The 20,955-nt window shown below is 41.0% G+C and overlaps 1 protein-coding gene across 1 annotated transcript; it reads left to right on the top strand.

Moving 5' to 3' along the window:
- The first annotated feature begins 728 nt into the window (after positions 1 to 728).
- Positions 729 to 20,350, top strand: prim2 (DNA primase subunit 2). Its single transcript, XM_075484060.1, has 14 exons — positions 729 to 812; positions 1,474 to 1,623; positions 1,752 to 1,864; positions 2,549 to 2,616; positions 2,712 to 2,832; positions 3,518 to 3,613; positions 4,673 to 4,810; positions 7,384 to 7,451; positions 7,985 to 8,057; positions 8,243 to 8,428; positions 17,316 to 17,442; positions 17,528 to 17,610; positions 18,670 to 18,738; positions 20,031 to 20,350. The coding sequence occupies exons 2-14, from the start codon at positions 1,479 to 1,481 to the stop codon at positions 20,235 to 20,237; spliced, it is 1,494 nt and encodes a 497-aa protein (XP_075340175.1). The 5' UTR covers positions 729 to 812; positions 1,474 to 1,478; the 3' UTR covers positions 20,238 to 20,350.
- Positions 20,351 to 20,955: the final 605 nt, after the last annotated feature.

Here is a 20,955-nt window from a genome sequence, read left to right as displayed (position 1 = left end):
CACGTAGTGACGTCACGTGCCCGAGCCCTATTTGTTGGTTTGGGTCCGACTTTGACAATTACGAGTAAATCGTTCCTTTCTGTTTTGCATAGGATTCCTTTAGCTTGAACTAATTTTCACGGCTGTACCTGTTCATTTTATTGTAGAAGCTCTATGTGTTTTCGTACTGAAATTTAAAAATGAAATGTAGCAGTATATTATGTAACAATACAATATTAAATGTAACTGACTCGGCATTATTGTAGACTTTACACAGCAGACTACTGTGAAATACAAAAAAAAAAATACTATAATACTGAAAATACTTATATAGTTAACGTGTCATCGTTCAAAATAATGACGTGCATAATTTATTTAAATGAACAAAGTTAATAGTCAGTTCGAGAAGAAGTAAAGAGTAATGCACCTTTTTCTGAAAATACATTTTCCTGTCTTCAGGCAGGAGTGCGTTTGATATGTAGTAAAGATGCTAACAGATGTTCGTGTGACTTGGATTGGTGTAGTTTGCCTGCTAAGAAAAGTGCCATAAATGTGCCACAGCGTGTTGCTCCTACTGGGACTTTAACAAAAGCAAGTGTTCTTGACATTTTCAAAGCGAAAATTGGGATTTTTATTCCTGTTTATACCATAAGATAATCATTAAAGGGACAGCAGGCCGGGTCGATGGAAAGAACTAATCGAGTGCTCCCTACATTACGTCAGCCTTTTACTTCCGGAATTGGAATCATCCTCAACATTTACCCGCGTTTGTTGAACAGTCCACTTTGTTTGGCGCGCTTGAGCCCAGAGGACTTTACTTCGCCGTTTAATCGGTAATGTCAAGACAAAATTGTAGTTGAAGTTTTGTTACGGCAGTTCGTGTTAGTTTGAACTCGGTCATCTTTTTCTCCGTTGATTACTGCACGTTAGCCAGCTACTCCATCAACGTAGAGATTTCTGACCTGAGTCTGTGTTTGTGTTCCCTTCTGAGGACACTTGTTACTTTTAGCAGGACAGTTTCTGTCAAAGGCTAAAGTAACTTCTTCGAACTTGTAGCTGGTTTATTGGTGCCGAGAGCATGTATATTGTAGGAGCTGCTTTACCTTCTATTATCCTTAGATTCTAGGTGCCACGATCATAGTTGTACAGTGAAAATTCTTTCTACTTGTTTTCTCTCTGTATTCTGTAGCAGTGGGACTAGCATCAGCTGTGGTGTGTGAACAAAACAAATGGGCAATAAATGAGTCAAGGCACTATTTTTTTTGTTCTTTTTACGTTATACTGAGTGCCTCATTGGCATAGTATGCTGGAGGCTGTGTGCAGCAAAAAGTAAATAGTTTTTGTGATGGAGTTCACAAGAAGTTCAAGTTAGTTTATGTCTCTTGTGTGTGGTTCTCAGAATCAACAGATATTTTGTGACACTGGATGGGGTTGAAGGTGGGTTGGAGGCTGATTTAGAATGTCATAGTAAACATCCTCGTTTTCTCCATGCAGGAACCATGCAGTTTACCAGCAGAGGAAGGAAGTTTGTTCCTAACCCTAAGGCCGAGCTCTACAGGCAGCCTCTGCAGTTTTACGGAGAGCCTCCTCTGGAAAACATCTCTCTCTCTGAATTTGAGACATTTGCTGTGGAAAGACTGAAACGTAAGGCTTTAAACATGGTCTTATCGGCTCCTTTGACACGGATTTCAGCATGCAAAGATTTTCATTTTAAGGGCTTGTGTTTTTAGTTGTGTTTCTTTAATGATGTCCCCCTCCTAATGCCGCTGCAGTGTTGAAGACCATTGAGAATTTGGGAGTGAGCTGTGTGAAACAGTCGGATCAGTACTCGAGGAAACTCGACAATGAGTTGAAAAACCTGAACTTTCCGTACAGATCAGACACTGTAAGTATGCTGGCGTTGAATTAAAACCACGTTAAAACCTAGCCATGAAACATTTATCACATTACAGAAATGACTGTCTCCTTAAAGGTGGAGTAAAGGTTCATTTTTCATGACTGTTTGCAAGTATAACACACCACCCCTTTATCACAGACAGATTCATTTCTTCATGACCAAAAACCAGCTTTTTGGGTTTTTATAGGAACCATGCAGACACTAAAGATAGATGCTAAGAAGCCTCTCCCAAGCAAAAATGTAGCAGGCTTTAATTTGGCCAGGTTTGCTCATTGTGTAAACGGTACGTAGCCAGAATGCTTTTTCTTGTCTTCAAATAGCGTATAGACTCGGACCGTTCAGCAGTTTTGCTGCTGCTGCTGCCGCAGTTATTTAGGGAAAAGCAACTGTTGTTCAGCAGAAATTCCGGAAGCTGAAGTTCCAGTACCCTCGGTACCCTTGAAACTCTGCTGCCAACTAGGTCTAGTGCAGACAGACACACTTATAAGTGCTCTCTGATTGATGGGTTACTTATATAAGCTTTGTACAACAATCTGATGAAGAACTATTAATCAAGCTTAAGGGATTCAGTTACTTGGCCTCTCTTTTAAAGAAACACCGTTTAATCTTACGTGTGTGTCTTTTTTCCTCTGTGTGATTTATCTTTTTTTTTTTTTTGTGCTTTCCATTAAGGATGACATTGAGAAACAAAGAAAAGACCACATCTCCCACTTCATTCTCCGACTGGCCTATTGCCAAACGTGAGTCTGCGGTTTCTGTTGCATTTCGCTGGCGAATGTTGTTAAATGCAAGCAGTTTAGATTCCACTGATGATCGTTTTTATTTCCATCTGCAGGGAAGATCTGAGGCGCTGGTTCATACAACAGGAGGTCGATCTGTTCCGCTACCGCTTTAATCAACTGGAATCAAACCAAAAGCTGGAATTGCTTCACAAAAACAATCTACAGTATGAAGCGGTAAGGTTTTCAACTATCTTTTTTTTTTTTTTTAACAAAACTTTCATCCAGCCGTCTAAGCTGAAAATCTCTTAACTCAAAAGATAAATTCTTTCTATGACACTAGAATTTATTTCTGTGTTTCTGCTGAGGTTTACTCACACATTTGGCATTCTTGCTGCTTTAGCCTCCTCCGCTTTGAGGAAGGCGAAGGCTTATGGACTTATCTGAACTGAAGAATCTCCTGCCAAAAGCTGCGAGAAGAGATTGGGTTTAACATCAGCCGAGTTATGAATGTCAAAAACTGCACAATGCTTGTTTTCTGGCCTTCTGGAGCACTTGTAGCAAATTTAGGATTACGTAGTTTTACAAAGGAGCTGAGCATAAAATGAGGGAAAAGGTAAAAAGTGACGGTAACGCCTCTGACATCTTTCAGTTGAAAGAGAGTAGAGTTTAGTAGAATTTGCACTAGATGGAGCTGTTTGATCACATTAGCGGGACCTATGAATCTGTGATTTCTCAGAATATTGATTCAAAATACTGCCGTGATGTTTTTTCATTACATAAGTTTTGTCTGCTCTACGTTAAGTTGACTATAAACGGGGGGGCGGCTCGGAGGCTCAGATTCCTTGGTCCTCAGGTTGTTAACAGTGACAGCAGTTCAGCCTTTGACGTTTTGCACTAAAAGTCATCAATACCCTTTCAGATTGGCAGCAAAGAGAAGACGGACCTGCAACACAAACTTATCAACTCCAGTTATACCTTCAATGGAGTCACGGTGGAGAAACAGGACTTCTACAAAGTGAGTTTCTCACCTCTGTCCATTGAGACGAATGTCCAGTCCTGAAGCTGAGACATTTGCTGGTATACATGATATCAATCTGCAGTTTTTTTATAGATGTTGTGAATTCATGTTGCCAAAGCGAGGCATGCAGATGTAGTGTAACGAGTGATGAATGTTTTATGTGATGCTAAGCTAACAGACCAGGATGATGATGATTGCTCGATCCCTTCTTGGATACGGTATTATATAAATGAGCGAATATTCCTCTGTCCCCAGTTTAAATAAAAGATAATTCAATCAAAATTTAAATTTAATGTGGGCGAGATATATATATATATATATATATATATATATATTTATTTTATTTATAATTTTTTTTTTAAAGTTGGGAAAATTTCTGTTTATAACTGCTGCATCAGCTCTTCTTTGATCAACACTAAGCATTTTGGAACTGAAAAGATCTGACGCAGTAGCTCCAGCCTTGTCCCCTGTGTACAGAGATTTCCCAGTATTCTCCCAGTTACCGAATATGATTAAAGAAAGACTTTGAAAGTCTCACAAGTTTTCCGTTGAGACAGTTTTACTCTTAGATAGTTTTTGCCAATGCTGTTTTACACAGAATGGTGGATCCCTTACCATCGTTCATCTCCTCAAACACTCAGCCTGTCTGGGATACTTTTATTTGTCTCTATCCAATCTTGTTACTGCCTTGTTTCTAGTTAACCTAATTAGCCTCATTACACTAATTGTGTATTACTTTATGTTTGTTCGGTATTCGATCTTTGTGTCTTTGTGCTATTTAGTGGTTTAAAAAAAACCAAAAAAAAAACGAGATGGCCTGTTGAGGAAATACAGTTTTCTTTTTTTTTTTAAATGTGCACATCAGTCAGCACAGTGTAAAGCATTCTCCTCAACGTCGCCAGTGTAATGTGTTCAAATCCGGGGAATCAAACGGTAGAAGATCGGCCTTTTTTTATCCCAACACACCCTGCATGCATACCGTTTGAATTATTTAATTATTTAACTTCCCTCTGAACTGTTTTCTTTCTTTTCCTTTTTTTTTTTTTTTTTTTTAAGGTTCCATTCCAAGATGCCCTTGATCTAGTACGAACAAGGAAAGTGTACCTCAAAGCAGGCTATGCTTACATCCCTCAACAGGATATTGTCACCATTGTTCTCAATGACTTCCGCACGAGGCTATCGAAAGCTCTCGCAGTGAGTGTTTACGCCGTGCTTGCTATTTTAGAAATGGACGAATGATGGAGATTTTGCTATAGCAGAAATGAGTCAAGGGGACGTGACAATTTCATGTAGGCTTTGTATTTCGCAGGAAGCCTGGTTTCACAATGCAGAATCTTAAATTGCAGCAGTTGCCCTTAGAGCCCTGAGGGCAACTGGAGAAATGCAGGCTTCATATGAGCAGAATAAGTGTCCAAACATGACATAAAATGTCTGGAGGGAAAATTGGCGACAACTAGTATGGAAGCGCTTACTGTCCCCACAGGCATTATGTATTTTTTAAAGCTGTGGCAGGGGGGGTCTGTGACGGCACAGCATAAGAAGGCTCGAGTATTGCATTGAATGCCCCGAGGAGCATGAAATGCACTGTTTCTGGAACCGGGGGCCATTAATATTATATATGTGAGGAGACAACTACGGTTGGTTCTGTCGTAGCAATAAGTCGAGAATGCGGAACGGGCAAGAGCACAATCAACAGCCAAAGCCAGGAGCACTGTACGACGAATGGGTGGGCTCGTTCTGATGATTGGATGCCATACAGTCCACGTTACGGAGAGCTTCAAGTGGGGAGTTTGTGACAGAATTATTAACCAGTATAAAATATTAAAAACCATTAATGTTCGGATTGAAATCACAATCTCTCTTGTTAGATTTTTTTTTTTTGCGGAGATTAAAACTTCCAGCAAATAACAGTTGGCGATGATCTAGTGGTAGAAATGGTGTATGATGTTCATAGCTGCGTCATTGTAAAGATGTGTTTTCATGATCTTTGGAACATCTAGGCTTTTTTTAAATTTTTTTTTAATTTTTTATTTATTTATTTTTTTGTCACAAAAGAGAAAAACCAATCCATGGCTTGATAGCACACATTTGGCCTTATTCACAGCCAATGTAGTCTTTTGGGTAATTAGGAATGATTCACTTTGCTGCAGTTTCCAATTGTTGTCACTAGATTTCACTGCATTCTATGTGAAGGACTTCTGAGCGTGTAAAAAGCCAAAGATTTGCATTTATTTTGTGAGTGAATCACTTTGAGCGAGTGTTTTCATACCAGTCCACCTTTATTGAAACTCAAAACCGTCTGTATTTAGCCTACTTCTTGTTGGTTTTGTTTACATTCCCGTAAAAGTATTCATCTAATATTTTGTGATGAAGCCCCGGAACAATCGAGTAGTGCACTGTGCTAGTGGAATGTAAAGGCCAAACAAAACAGCGCCGAGTCGACGGCGAACAACAGATGCTTATGTTTTTAGTTCAGGTTGGAACGTTCAGTTAATTTCCATGTGCATATAAAAAAAAAAGTCGTTTTTGTTCAGACGTGGTATGTTGTGTTCTCTCTTTCAACCACAGTATGTTCAAATGACGCCTGCGTCCATGACAAACAAATGGCTCCACTCAGCCTGCCATCTAAAATGCTTCTTGGATATTTGAACGCCTCCATTTAAAACTCACTCCTGGCAAATTGAATTGCATGATTACCAGAATCACAGGAGTGTGATTACTGAGAGTAGCTGATATGTAGCTTCTAAACTCAGAATGCACGCAGAGTAACTTGGCACCAAGCCTTTACCTGCTGTTCTGATTGTGTGCCTTTTATTTCAAAGGAAATGGGTTTGCCATTTAGGTGACAAACGCCCTCAGGACTCTTCTCTAAAATATATATATATATATTTCTACACTGGCTGTAGAATCCATTTTAGGCTCCAGCCATAATTTGACACACTGTTGTGTAGGGGTATAATTGCATCTGTACAAATGTTGGCATAGTGAGCCCAATGCTTTTCATTTGCTTTAGTCCTCCATCATGGGACTGGCAGGGCTAGCTTTTTCAAATTAGGAGACAATATAAAACATAAAGAATTAAAAAAAAAAAAAAAAAAGCCACATGGTCTAGTTGTGCCATCCTCACATTCCCAGCTAATTATCCGGGCCACTAACTGTTGGAATGGAACGATTTTCTCAAACTAATTTTCTTCTAACTGTACCATTGTGTCACTGTAATGATTATTTTCCTTCACTAAAAAAAAACAATAACGGGGCGTCACAGAAAATGAATCAATAAAAAGAAAAAAAAGAAAAAGTGTGAAATTGGATGAGCCTTTTTCAGCCCTAAAAGAAAAACAAAGCCAGGAGCAGACGGTGGCTGGAAGGTGATGCCTGACAGTTTGCTACGGATGCTTTAGGATGGTGCCAGTTGTGCATGCAGATGTCTGAACAGTTGCCCTTTTAAAGGCTTCCACACATCAGGCTGTTCGGTCTGTGTTTCTAAGTGTCGTAAATTTGAACACTTGCAGCTGTTGCAGGAGTTGGAACGCTACACATTAAATGAATTCATCAGAAAATACCTGTTTGATTAAATGTTTCTCGTCAATTCGGATGAAGTTATCTCAAAATGCAATGTAGTTATAATTAAGATTGTTTGTATTAGTGTGTGCTAATGCACTTTCTTTAAATCAGTTCGCTTACACTTGACCTGCAGTATTAAGTTGCTCTAATCTTTTGTCCAAGACTGTGTGCCATTACTCATGTGATGCCCATCTTCTCCGCAGCTGACAGCTCGCTCGCTGCCGGCGGTGCATTCTGATGAACGGCTCCAGCCGCTCCTTAACCACCTCAGGTGAGCAGCAGGATTAAGAATTTTGCTTATGTCGTGGCTTTGTTGGAAGTGAAAGACGTTGGCTGCTCCGAATCCACCCGACCACTGGTGGCGCGTTCCAAGGTGGTGTTTTAATAGGTTTCAGCAAAGTGTTGAAGGTCATTCATTCAGTTTGGTAAATTTACTGACTTCAGTAACAACATGCATATGGTGTTCTTGAACGGTCCAATATATAAGTTTGTTGACATGTCACCAATCTTTATGGTGGGCGGGGGGGTGCAGGGGGGGGGGGGGGGGGGGGGTGCAATGAGTCACCAAAGTCTTCATCTCAAAGATCCCCTGATAGCGGCTTATTGGTCTGAAACGACTTTGACTGGAGATCAGAGGCTGTACTGTGATGTATGTTTTACTTTATTATTATATTTAAGTGAAATAACCGCAGAGCACCGTCTCAACCTTATTTTAGGTTCGACATTTAACCAGTTTTAATGGCAATCCTGGTTGCATCTAAAACTGAAAACCTTGGAACTTGTGTTTCTCATATCTGCTTTCAGCCATGCGTATGTGGGACAGGATTATAGCACCCAGAAGAATGTTGGAAAAATCTCCCTGGAACAAATCGAATCGGTAAGTTGCACCGATCATCTGCCGTTGATATGCCAACTTCAGGGTTTCCTTTTTTTAAATTTATTTATTTTTACTTTTTGAGGCGTAAAAGCAGAGTAGTTAGATTTACCACTAATTCTAGTCCCTCAGTGATAGCATGAACTATCTGTATATGTATTTAGTCATTAACCGCTGACTGTTTCTAGCTTTCGGGGAAGTCTTTCCCACTCTGCATGAGGCAGCTCCACCAATCCCTCAAAGAGAACCACCACCTCCGCCATGGCGGTCGGATGCAGTACGGTCTCTTCCTCAAAGGTATCGGCCTCTCTCTGGAACAGGCGCTGCAGTTCTGGAGGTTGGAGTTCATAAGAGGCAAAGTGGACGCAGACAAGGTAACGTTGCCTTTGAAAAGCTTCACAGTTGAACGTTGAGTTGATCGGTCCTGCTCACACAAACACCCCTGCAACACTAAAAACAGAAAGGGGCTCAAGTTTAGATTCACGGGGATACATTTTCACGTGGCTGATATTAAAGAGATGGGAATTATGTAATAACTGAGTTCATACATGTGAGAAATGGCACTAGCAGATGGAAATGTCTATATCTTCTTGTTTTTACACCGACTATTGCAGGGGTGGCCAACCCGCTGCTCCCGAGCCGCATGCGGCTCTTAAGTTCATACCAAAATTTGTGTTTGTGTTGGGTTTTTTTTATGTTCGTGTTCGCTTCATTTGAGTTCAATACGGTAGCGGTCGCCAACCTTTTTTGCTCCATGGACCGGTTTAATGTCAGACAATGTTTTCACGGACCGGCCTTTCAGGTGTGGTGGATAAATACTACAAAATAAAATAATACGACCAACACAGACTCTGTGGTATTTAGTAAATATAATAATAAACTTGAATCCACTGTGTACTTGTATGTAACTTTATTAGCAGCGTCCTCCTGACATGACATCCTTTCTGGTCGCTATGGTAACGCTTAAACATGTCTTCAAAATGCAGCTTTCTTTTTCTTGGTGGTCACAGCCTCTTCTTCTGTCTCCTCACTGGGAAGAAGCTTTCCAAACACGCCTGTTTTTGACTCATTTTGCTCGGTTCGTGGGTTTAATATCAGCGTTGATGCGTCACGTGACCGAGACGAGAGTTAAGAGTCAAGAACAGACGGATGTAACGGAGAGAATTCGGTCATTTTTCTAAATAATGTGGCTCTTTGTGGTAACACAGTAAAAAATGCGGCTCTTAGTCTCTGACCGGTTGGCCACCACTGGACTATTGTTTGACGTCTCATCATTTTCAATGAAGGTGACAGCCTTTGACATAGAGGCGTTATGCTGTCTTTAACTGCACGTACAAAATGGCTTACAGCTTTTACCGGGTTTATTTATGTCTGAATAAGTCAAATTCAGCGTCTCTTAAGTGCTGTTCAGCTCTTGATTGGATGATGTTTTATTGTTGATGAGCTTTCTTTCCATCTATGCTTCAAGTTCACCGGTGTCATTGCGTGCACACAGTTCTGTGCGAGGCTCATAAAGACCTAAGTGGTTATGAGTTGAGTGATTATGTTTTTCAATGGGAGGTAGAGCCACAGTAAAGACGGTGAAATAATTCTGCCGGAGGAAAACCACCGCTCTTCATGTGAAACTGAGACGGCGGTGACAGACGACTCGATGTAATGGAAAAGTTCAGAGGGAACAAATAGAATGTCGTGCCGTGCGAGTCAGTAGAAATGAATCACGTCTTTTAGTCTCAAAGTACTTTTTAAAATATAGTTATTAGAAAGGAGCTTGGACTTGTTTTGAAGATGTCGGCCGTCACTTCATTGTTTTGTTTGCATTTCTCACCTCAGCGATGTTTCCGTAGTTCGGTCATTTAATAGCCACACGTGGGTCTGACTTAGTTCGGCTTGTGTACATGGATCAGAGGTCTGGGCTTATAAATGTCAGTGCATTTCTTTATTGATTTGAAGAAAACAACTGCCTTTTTAAATGGGTAATTGCTTTGCTCGCATTGACTTTTCTTTTACAAATATGTCCATACACTGTTGGGACGATCCTGCCCGCTTCGCCTTGTCTGGCTTATCTTCAATGTGAGATATTGCTGATTCAGACTTAACTGTTTTTTTATGCTCCTTTCCCCGTGCAGCCACTTCGGAATTGCTTGCAGAGACCAATCTTTCCAGATGCACTGTTAAAAGTTGCCTGTGCACGAGGGGGAACTTTCAATTCGAGTGACTCAATTATTTTTTTTCTTTCTGTAAGATGGAAGCAAAACATGTGGTGCACCATGAAAGCTTTAGAAATACGATAAAGAAGGCTCGGGACTATTAAACGGCTAGAATCCTATATCAGATGAGAACGGTACAACTTTCCTCCACCAAAAAGTCCAGCAACTGATCTCTTCAGCAGCCGTGCATTTACAGACTGCTGTCCAAAGAAGAGGCGGTGCTACACAGTGGTAAACATGACCCCGTCCCCACTTTTGAGATTGCGTTGCCATCAAATTTGAAGTGAGCTGATATTTGTCATGAAATATTACTTACTTTAAACATTGGATGCATTTTTCTCGGGCTGCGCGGTGGTGTGTGGTGGTTCGCTGGTCACTGTTGCCTTAAACGTTCCCATCGGTTAAACTCATTCAAAGTTACCTTTTAAGATGATTAAAACATTGACATATGAACTTCACTATTTTTCATCATACTCCAGGAGCCGTCCCAAAATGCAATCAAAGCTGTCCATGCTGACTTCAAAGATTAACAAAATATCATTCAAATTATAGGAGGATCAATCTAACTTTTTAATAAAGCTGAGAAGACTTGATTAGCTGCAGCCTGGGTTATTTGAATTATATTCTTTAGTTATTGTGTGATCACTCATCAGCGTCACAATCCAGACCGAGTCACATCTTTAAAAAGTATTTTAGGGGAGGAGGGTCATCTGACTCTGGGAAATGAACCTGCACTGACCGCTCTGCTCTCAGGTGCCTCAACAATGCAGTTAGAAGTATTGGAACTTCATATGACCCTGCTTTTAAACTATTGGGGGAACATACAAAGGCTGAATAAACTGCCCTCTGAATGACATTTTAAGGTATCTTCACTAATGGATGCAGGGTTATGAAAAATATGACTGTAGTGGGGAGAGAGAGAGAGAAGATTATATGATATGTTTTCCCTGTGTGGAACAACAGGCAGCTGTCTGCGGGTCCCATTATTATTTTTTTTTTTCTACCCAACTCTTCTTTTTTTTTTTTTTTTTTTTTTTTTTTTTTAGAGAACTGGCTGAAATGCTGCTTCAATTTAAAATCCTCTCATTACTAGTTGGACATGTAGCAGCTGTGCCATCAGTCAACATAAGGCGCCACCTTTCAGGATATTTGAAATAACATTTCAACTCATTTGATCCTTTTCACACAGCCGTGCCGCTTATGGAAATGTGGGCGTCTGGGCTGTCAGTGGTACAAGATTGTTAGCTTCAGCTCAGAACTAAAGAACTTTTAGAGTGCTCTTTTTATTTCAACTGCAAGAATAGTGGTTTGATCCCTTGTCTTAGCTTCTCCAGACAGAAATTGTTTTCACATGAAACATTTATTGTTGGATTTAAATAAAAAGTGTGTGCTGCGCTTACTGCTACCTGTGCAAAGAAACGAAAAAAGAAAGAAGGCTAAAGTGCCCGCTTGGTAATTGAATTGACAACTCCTTTAGATCGGTGTGAATATCGACCTACTTCCTGAGCCACAGCCGCTGGGAGGAGAAGATAATATAGACATTGTTAATGGTGTTTGATCTGTTTAAGCAGCATCGAGATCATCAACAAAAAATGAATATTGCCACCGTAGACTTGACCGATGACTACAGCATTTAGCAGTGTTACCCTGTTATGACCCAACTCAGCCAGGGGGAGGTAACATAAAGATGTGTCAGGTCTTGTATTTGGAGTTAAAAAGGGTTTTTATTATTCAACTAAAGCAGCCAACAAAGAAGTCAAACAAAATAAATCATTTTCAAAGGACAACCACCACCAGATTTAAACTAAATTCAAGAGACAAACTTTTATAGTTAGGTCCACAAAGACTCACAAAATCACAACACTCAAGACTCTCAGTCGGAACAAAGGGGGTGAGCTGTACGTCAGTCCAAAGCTTCCCCCGGTGAATGAGTCCTCCTCAAGGCTTTTTGAAGCAACATCAGCCGTCTTGATTGATCCAGTGTCTCCAAGGCCGGTGCAATGGATTTTCCACAGGAGGGAGGCAGGCCAAAGGCTCCAAGCAGCCGATCCTCGGTGTGTGTTGCCACGCTGAAATCTGCATAGAGGGAGGCTGAACCACTTCTTCCAAGGCCAAGGGCTGTAACAGACCCTATAAGTGAGCCTGTCTGGAAAAGAGTTGGGCTGGACAGTGAAAACGGAACCATCTCCATGTGATTATGGATTTATTTTCAGAGAGGCCACAAATGAATGGACACAAGGGAGAAAAAAAAAGAAGAAGAAAAGTATTATTTTTGAATTTTTATTGAAGCTGCTGATCTTTTAAAGTCATCCTCTCAACTCATTCATTTGCAGCCGATTCTCACTGGTGCTTTTAAGCCCCAAAAATGTTAATGGCCTGATTGAATGCAAAGTTACTCGGCAGCGAGCTAGTTTGACATGCCGTCGAATCGAAATAACTTACTTTTTGACCGTTAATACTTAAGATGCAGACATTGCTGTTGCTGTTCTGAAAGCTCATCAGAAGTTCCAGTATAGGCGCAAAGACGTTAGAATTCATAGGTATGCATGGAGGAGCCTTGATTTCTCAGCACAGTCATCTGAATATTTTTGTGATATATGGGGTGGTGCATAACATGCTCGCAATCGTCGCTCAAGGTCGCCGTGTTGTGATGTTTTGCATTAGCCAACATGGCCAGAAATATGGAAACGAAGAGAAGCATTTCAGAATGCCCACCGGATGAAGATGGCAGTAAATCAGGTTATAGCCATTCGGGGGGGATTAAGAAATGCTTTATGCTCTTCTTTTTTGTTTTTGGTGCGTGTGTTGTCATCAAGAAAAACGTTGTCGGCCACCCAAAGATGTCAGATGATCTTTTGCCCTTTTACAAGGACACAGTAACTGTCTTAGATATTAAAGGAAACAAACAAAACTGTTCCCGTCACATTACCCGTTTACATCAGTAGAAACCACACGAACACGGGGTGTACGGGACTGATGTGGCGACCCTTTTCGGTGGCCCAGTCTCAGGGGTGTCTTAGTTCACACATACGAGCTCCCAGAAAGAGTGCGACGGGTTCTACACAAAGCCGTGCTGTTGTTCCACAGCAGCAGCAGCAGAATGGTGCTGACCAGCTTTCAGCTCTCTCGGTGATGTATGTGTTGTGTCAGGGACTGCACTCGGTGGCAGGCTGCACAAAGCTAGCTCATTAGTATGCGGCAGGCAAAAGAGGAAGAAGAAGATGGGAGGCAGCGGTGCCGAAAGGGAGGCCCGAAGGAAGAGGCGATGTAATGTTAGACTAGAGGGGAGGGGAGAAAATTGATGAAATCGACTTGATCTGTTCATTCGTCTTGCCGTAGAAGTAAGCCCATTCATTTGGTGGAGAGTATTTGTCCCACATGGTTGGAGTGTGTTTTTGCCTTGGGGTGGGACTGCTGCTGAACTGCTTGTTTTACAGATGTTATGTTTGAGTTAATTAATCTCCACTAACTGACACTGTTTTTTTTTTTTTTTTTAACCTAATGGCTGGAGCTTTGGAAGTCATTAACTGACACCTTATTGCTCCTCTTAGAGGCTCTTTGCAAATGTACAGCATTTCTTTTTTTTTTTTTTTTTTTTTTTTTTTTTTTGTTCTTTTGCTGCCCCTAATTCTTCAACTGCTGCTCTGTATGAGATACAGATACAAATCCCAGCACCTCGATAAACAGAACGCTGATGCCTTTCGTTATCTGAGAAAAATATTACAGATGATTTAATGCTCGGTGCTGAATATCCGAGTTACCGTCCGGCGTTTTGTTTGGTCGCGTGCTTTAAGAATTCTAACATATGGCATCCATCTCTAAACCGATCACGTCGGACCCCATATATCTTGTTTTTGGCATCATTCCATGCACATTCTGTGTTCTCCGATGTGTAATAGGCCTTCTTTTTTCACATGGCACCAAAAAAAAAAAAAAAAAAAGCACAGGTGTTGCTGACAACATTAAGCGAAGCTTCACAGTCGGCCATGACCGAGTGACTTTGAGCCGGCATTACCCACTCCACGACCAAGAGACTGAGCAGCTAATCTAATTCGGTCATCTACATCATGAGACTGTTATCGGAAAACAGAGTCTCTTCAGTCAAAGGCTTCTTCAGTTTGGATGCAAAACGGACCGCTACAGGAAATCTTTCCTGCCCACAGCCATCAGCATCTATAATAACTCCTTGATTTAATTGAGTTACATCAACATTTAATTTCCCTCTGGGATAAATAAAGTATTTTTGAATTGAATTTGAATTGAATCTGCTCTTTTCCAGCTGTGTAATGTGAAAAATAACTTTACCAGTAAAAGGGACTGCGCTGTGCATTACCTGAAACACATTGTGTGGGTTCCTTTGTTTTTCCCTCTCCAAGAGCTTCAGCCTGTTCAATTTTGTTTTTCAGAGAAATTTGTCCCGGGCCCAGCCACATCTGTCAGCGGCCCTGGCTGACCTTAAGAAGCTCCACCAAGCTTGCCTACACTTACATAATCTCTTGGATCATGTTCCATTACTTTGTCTCCATTGCAGCAGTATATTTTTGTGAACATGGGAGCATGTGTGTGTGTGTGAGAGCATTGAAGAGATGTTCCCCCTGGGGCAAGACGTGCACCAAAAGAGATGAATCTCCGCTGGTTTAATGCATCTTTTGTGCATGTGATTAGCTCCTGTACTTTGATTTTTGGGGACTCAACCAGTTCGAGAGTCATCGGTTTATCTAAAGATCGCCTGAAGTGACGACCGAAGTGTCGTTGACAATTAAATGGAAAGGTTGTGATTATTCTGTTAGGAGCTCCATTCATTATACGAGATCCGCTGTTCATCACCGAGCTCTGAGGTCTGCAGCACCTTGGCCAGTGTGAAACTTTAATGTCATGTCGTCTTTGTCTTTGGATCACTTTAGGATCCTTTTTTATGTCCACATTATTTAGCATAATACATATTAAACACACTTTAGTGCCAGCGGAGTTCCATGTTTTTGTTTTAATGAAGTAAAGAGGTCTTAAATCAAGTGGTCTCTCAAATCCCCAGAAGCTCTACATAATTAATATTTGATTTATTGTACTTAAAGACGATTTGATGGGTTTTTAAATTGCTGCTGCAGCATGTCCCATTAGCAAGTTCAAGGGTTTTATTGCAACATTAGTGTGATATGGTGGGTGCAGTCGTGGAGACTGTCCTGCTACTGTCAGAGCACTTTGGGTGTATTTTACTTCTTTTAAAAAAAAAAAAGCCTTTAATGGCTACCCAGAATTACTGGACAATAAAAGTGGTTCACTGCGGAGGTTGTGTAGAATGACCCTCATCAAAAAGTACATGGCAACTTTCGGTTCGACGATGAATAATTGACGACGTGAAGTTTTGCTGGATTCCAGATAAAGTTGAACTTTATTTTTATAAATGGCTCGTGTCATTGATATTGAAACTTTGCTTTTTGCAAGAAATAATGGGGGCTCACTTAGGTTTGCTTCATTTAAACCCCATTGTAATATGTCATAGGTATGTTTGAAATGAAAGAGTAAAGGGGTAGTTCCGCGTCTCTGAAGTGTTTGGTTTGAATCCATTCTCAGCCAAGTCCCTACAGATGGATGTTGGTCTGCACACGCCCAGTTTGAAGAAGCAGGCAAGGACACCTGCACAGAGGCAGCAGATGGGACGGCAGCCAGCATATTTTACCCAACCCAAGGGTGCATTATCATTGAAATATTTTTCAGTTTTCATAGCCCCATTAAATGCAGAACCGAAACAGTTAAATCCATAAGTGATCCCCTCAAAGTCCCCTGACTCCTTTGACAAAAAGAGCTATTACTGGGCATGTATTGTTGTAATGTTTTAAATACTTGAACGCAGTTTTTCTAGAGAAGATAATTGTTTTGTATATGTGATTATCGTCCATTGACTCTTTTGGGCTTTCACATGCGCGAGCGTACAACTAACCGGTGAGTGACATGCTGTTTATAAAGTTGTTTTGTAACGTCCCCATGCCAGTAATGTGAGAACCATGCATTTGGTTTTGATGGTAAGGCTTGTGACTTTATTGTCGGATGGTTTATAAAGTGGTGTGACGTTTCTGCAGTGTGCAAGTTGTTGTTTTACGTGGAAGGGTTAGCGCTTGCCCCTAGCCACCACGTATTAGCCTCGCATGACAGGCTGAGCGAACAGCGCGATCTCCACACATGGAGCGCAGATTTGCACCTGTCTGTGTCCTACTATCAGTATTTGACAACCTCTAGCAATGGAAACGCGCTTCAAATGCCCCGGAGTTCTCCTTTAATATTAGTCAGTGTGGGAGATGTGGTGGTCTCAGATGTAATCTGTTTGCACAGAGCCTATCTGACAGTGGGCTGGGGGGCTCCAAACTATTTAGAAATGGTGACATTTTCGAAGGCACGATGAGCACCAGAAACTCTTTCTCGGAACTTGGAAATCTCCTTTGTCTGTGTCCTAATACACTTTTATATCTGTGTTATGAATATCAGATGCTACTCCAATTTCACCATCAAATTGATAACTAAACCTAATAGTTCAGAGACCTTCGGCCAGTCCTGTATATAACATTTGATCACTTTCTCTCAATAAGAATACAGCTGCGTAGAACCTTTTTTGTCCCGTTTGTTTAGTCGGCCTCTCAGGACTTGTTTGGGACTCTCTGTGGTTGTAAAACTCTAAATTGTTTGTGAACTTTCAAGCGCAAAGGTGCTTTATTTCAGAAGAAATGAAAAACCCGGTGCCCTGAAACTGGTAGAGGGTGTTGGAATTCCCCTCCATTTACGCTTTGATTTAAAGCACTTGCTTCACACTGTGTCAAAGTGCTCTACAGGACAAGGGGCAAAATCACAGAGAAGGATGGCCTTATTAAGGCATCTGTAATTCTGCTATCTCGAGTGCGACAACACCTCCTCAACAGGTTCTCCCTAATAGCTCTATATTTCATAGAGGAAAACACCCTGTCAAAACTGACAAGATGTATGACATTGTCTCTTTTCACCCTAACCTTGTCCCTCTTATGCTTTCATCCTCACTTATGCCCCCTCCCCTGCCTTCATTCTATAGTTTGACAAAGCATATGCCTACGGCATCCGCCACATGTTTGGTAAAGAAGGCAAGCGAGCAGACTACACCCCTTACAGTTGCATGAAGGTGATTTTGTCGAACCCACCCAGCCAAGGCGACTATCACGGTGAGTTAGACGAATATGCCGTTTCCTCCCTTAATGGCAGATTTACTTGTATTTTTATTTTTAATGGAGTTTCTTTTGCCGGTAGGATGTCCATTCCGTCACAGTGACCCAGAGTTGCTGAAGCAGAAGCTGCAGTCCTATAAGGTGTCTCCCAGTGGAATCAGTCAGGTGGGTGCGCCCCCGCCCGTGCTTACTCAGTTTAATGGATGAATATCCCTCTGGCCATCTCTATCTGCTTCTAACCATGGACCTATTTTGTGTCACATCTCTTCCTCGTGCCCCAAACCCCATGAAACCATTTGAGCAAAATTCAGTTCTAAAAAAATCTGAGGCAAATAAAACTTGAGTTTATTTTATGTGCCAGTAGAGTAGTGAGATGCTGAGAGCAATTGTTCGTAAACAAGCTCAGCCTTAAGGGTAGAAGTTTTTTGCATCACTGTATGTATTCAATAATATATCATATAGTATTACCTATGAAACGTGCTGTTCTTTTAAGTTGGTTGGAGCAAATGAGGGGTTGCAGGAGGCAGTAAAGGAAGGGTTACACATGACTGTTATAGAGTAGAAGGCTGTAATGACTGCATTGAAACAACCTTTGAGAATGAGGAACAAAGACAAGCGAGCCAATCTGAAGTGCAATTAGCCATTTGAGTTAATTGTTCGACAAGTCAAAGCTTGTACAAAATGGCATTTCTGCCTTTTAAACAAGATGCCCCCCCTCTTTTTTTTTTTTTTTTTTTTTTTTTGTCTAAAAATAAAAAAGCACCTCTTTTTATTGAATTAACTTTACTATTGATGGACAACATTCTGACCAATGATTTCTCATACTGATGGATGATATCAGTTGTTTTTTCTATGTGAGACAAAGAAAACTAAAGCAACATGATGGGGTTTTGTTTGTTTGTTTGTTTTTTTAACAAAAAGCTTTCATCGTCCGCTTTAAACTAACTATGTAGTCACTTGACAGAGTTGATGTGTGATGTTGATATCTAAATGAGCCCAAAGAGGCATGCTTTCTGTTTTTATTCCATTTGTGAAGGTTTTCTAAAGGAGGTATCCACTGCTGTCATTATGATTTATGAAGTGTGCTTGTGAAGGTGGCTGACCAAAATCCAATTAAAGGGCATTTTGAAAACGGGTCTTTTTACGACACGAGCTGCTGCGAGTGTAAAACTGCCGTGTCCAAGGCGTAAGTTTTCAACCTTCCTTTTGCATCTCCTGTTGCAGATCCTGGAGCTGGTGAAGGGAATGCACTACCAGCTGGCCTGCCAGAAATACTTCGAGCTCACGCACAATGTAAGCGCAGATCCCATCAGATGTGGGGGTTTTCTATTCTTCTCTGCGGTTTCATCTAATGCAAGACGGCTCAGCGTAGACCCAAAACTGTCATCGCTTCCGTCCTTAGTGGGCAGTCATAGCCACTTAATCTTTATGGGTTTATTTTAGCACCACAACTTATGTCGTCCCCTGTAAATACTTATGTCATTTGATCTGTTTTACTTTAAATATCTGAGACTTCGTCCCTTTTTAGGAGCATCTACAGGGTTAACTGTGGGAGGATATTTTATGGCTGTAGTAACGTAGATTTATTTGCTTAATATATTTTGATATCAACTGCACACAAAATGGATGAAAATCACTCCCAATATAGAGGTTAGATTGGTTTATAAGAAATAAAATGAAAAGAAGTTCTGACCTTTTGAAATGGTATTAAAGCGGTTTATTCAGCTGTGGCGACAACATTCCTGAATGTACTGGACTGATTTTCTTAAAGTTGCTTAGTCCCTGTTTACATCATCTACTTTGTGACTATGGAGGAAATCTGGGTCCCATTTGGGTCTCAGTCGCTAGTCGAACATCGGCTCTAAATTCTTCTGTAGAGAGTATAGAGTTGTAGCCCAGGTCCTATGGGTGGTTGCTTATTAGGCCTAATGAAAAGCTTGTGGTTTGTTGGTTTGCTTACAGTGATTACATGCACATTCATTTACCACATGTGAGCAATCAATTTAAAAAAATAAATAAATAAAAATTATTAAAAAAGAAGCTTTAAATGAATTTTTCAGCTTCACAGCTGAATTAAGGAGCAATGATTTTAAACCGTGTGCTTCTAAGAGTGCAGTCCTCCTCAGAAACTCTGAACCACCGAGTGGTCGGAACTCATTAACAGCCGTCTCGGTCCTCAAGCAGATTCGCTGCAACACTGCAGAGCACACAAAAGGCAGAAGTGAGGCTTGTATACAAACTGCCCTCCAAATGTTTTGTGCTTCCCAATTCTTTGTTTAAAGATATGATTTACTGTAGGGCTTCAGTGGGTACACATGGGGAAAAGAAGGCGTCGTTGTCCTTTCTCACATGAGGGATGCTGTTCTTCTGCACAAATCGTTTCATTTTCCCTCAACATGCGGCGTTTAAGAGATAAAAGTAAAATGCATAAGAAAGAGCATGGTGACTGGTCGTTTTGATCTCTAACAAGACTATTATATTTATATATATATATATCAGTAATATATATATAGAGTAGAACTTACACTGAATCAGTTAATCTACAGCTATTATCCTCTTCTGTGCTTTCTCATTTTTCTGAGCAGGTGGAGGAAGCCAATTTCTCCCTCAGTCACCCCAACCAGTACTTTATGGAGAGCCAGAAAGTTTTAGGAGAAGGCAAGGACATAAAGAGAGAGAAGGACGCTTCACAGAAGTCGCAGGAAAACTCTGCTGCCAGAGCAGCGGCAAACGCCTCCCAACATGTGGCTGAGATGACGGAGAACCTGGACTCTTTCTTTGATGATGTCTGATTTCTGTTTTAATTTGTGGAGAAAAGAGGGTTTTCTCTTTTCTGTGACGCCTGGGGCCTGGTGCATACTCTGTCTTGAATGCTTTGAAGTCTGTAAAGTATTCAAGTTTCAAATCAGTGTTTTGAGCGAATTAAATCAAACGGCGCACGCTTTAGCACACTTTTAAAACACTCAGCATCACACCAAAGTTTAGGTTTCTACCTTTTACAACATTCCTTTTTTTTCATTTTTTTTTTTTCTACTGGCCTCATCTCATGGTTTATACTCAGTAAGCGGTGTTTGGCAGGGATGGGGATTTGGAGGTTATGGCTAGAACATTCCCCTCCTGTCTCAGAAGTGATGTCATTGGATTTGCTGGCAGCAGATGAATGGTGACAGAAGGATGGATGAAAAAAAATAAACATTTCCCTCAGCTGTATTGCTCTGCCTTGGAATATTGGCTCATAGCACACAATGCAATTTATTCAACGCATGCGTGGCCAAGAGATATTTTCTCGCCCCTCTCTTGAGTGTCTGTCTGCTTAATAAGTCGCAAATAATAGTGTCTGCCTAAAGGTACTGCTGTGGCACTGCAATTCTGCCGCTCTTCCAACTTTGGATCTTAGGAAGTTGCGGCGTTCTTATCTCCACTCTGTCTGTACGTTTTACAAAATTGCTAGCTTTAGATCCAATTAGAGGCACCGAAAAGTTGGCTGTGAATGTCCGCTGCAAGCGTAAA

Source organism: Odontesthes bonariensis, chromosome 2 (genome assembly GCF_027942865.1).
Source record: "Odontesthes bonariensis isolate fOdoBon6 chromosome 2, fOdoBon6.hap1, whole genome shotgun sequence".
In the NCBI taxonomy this organism is placed as follows: Eukaryota; Metazoa; Chordata; class Actinopteri; order Atheriniformes; family Atherinopsidae; genus Odontesthes; species Odontesthes bonariensis.
This window is presented reverse-complemented; position numbering and strand designations above follow the sequence as displayed.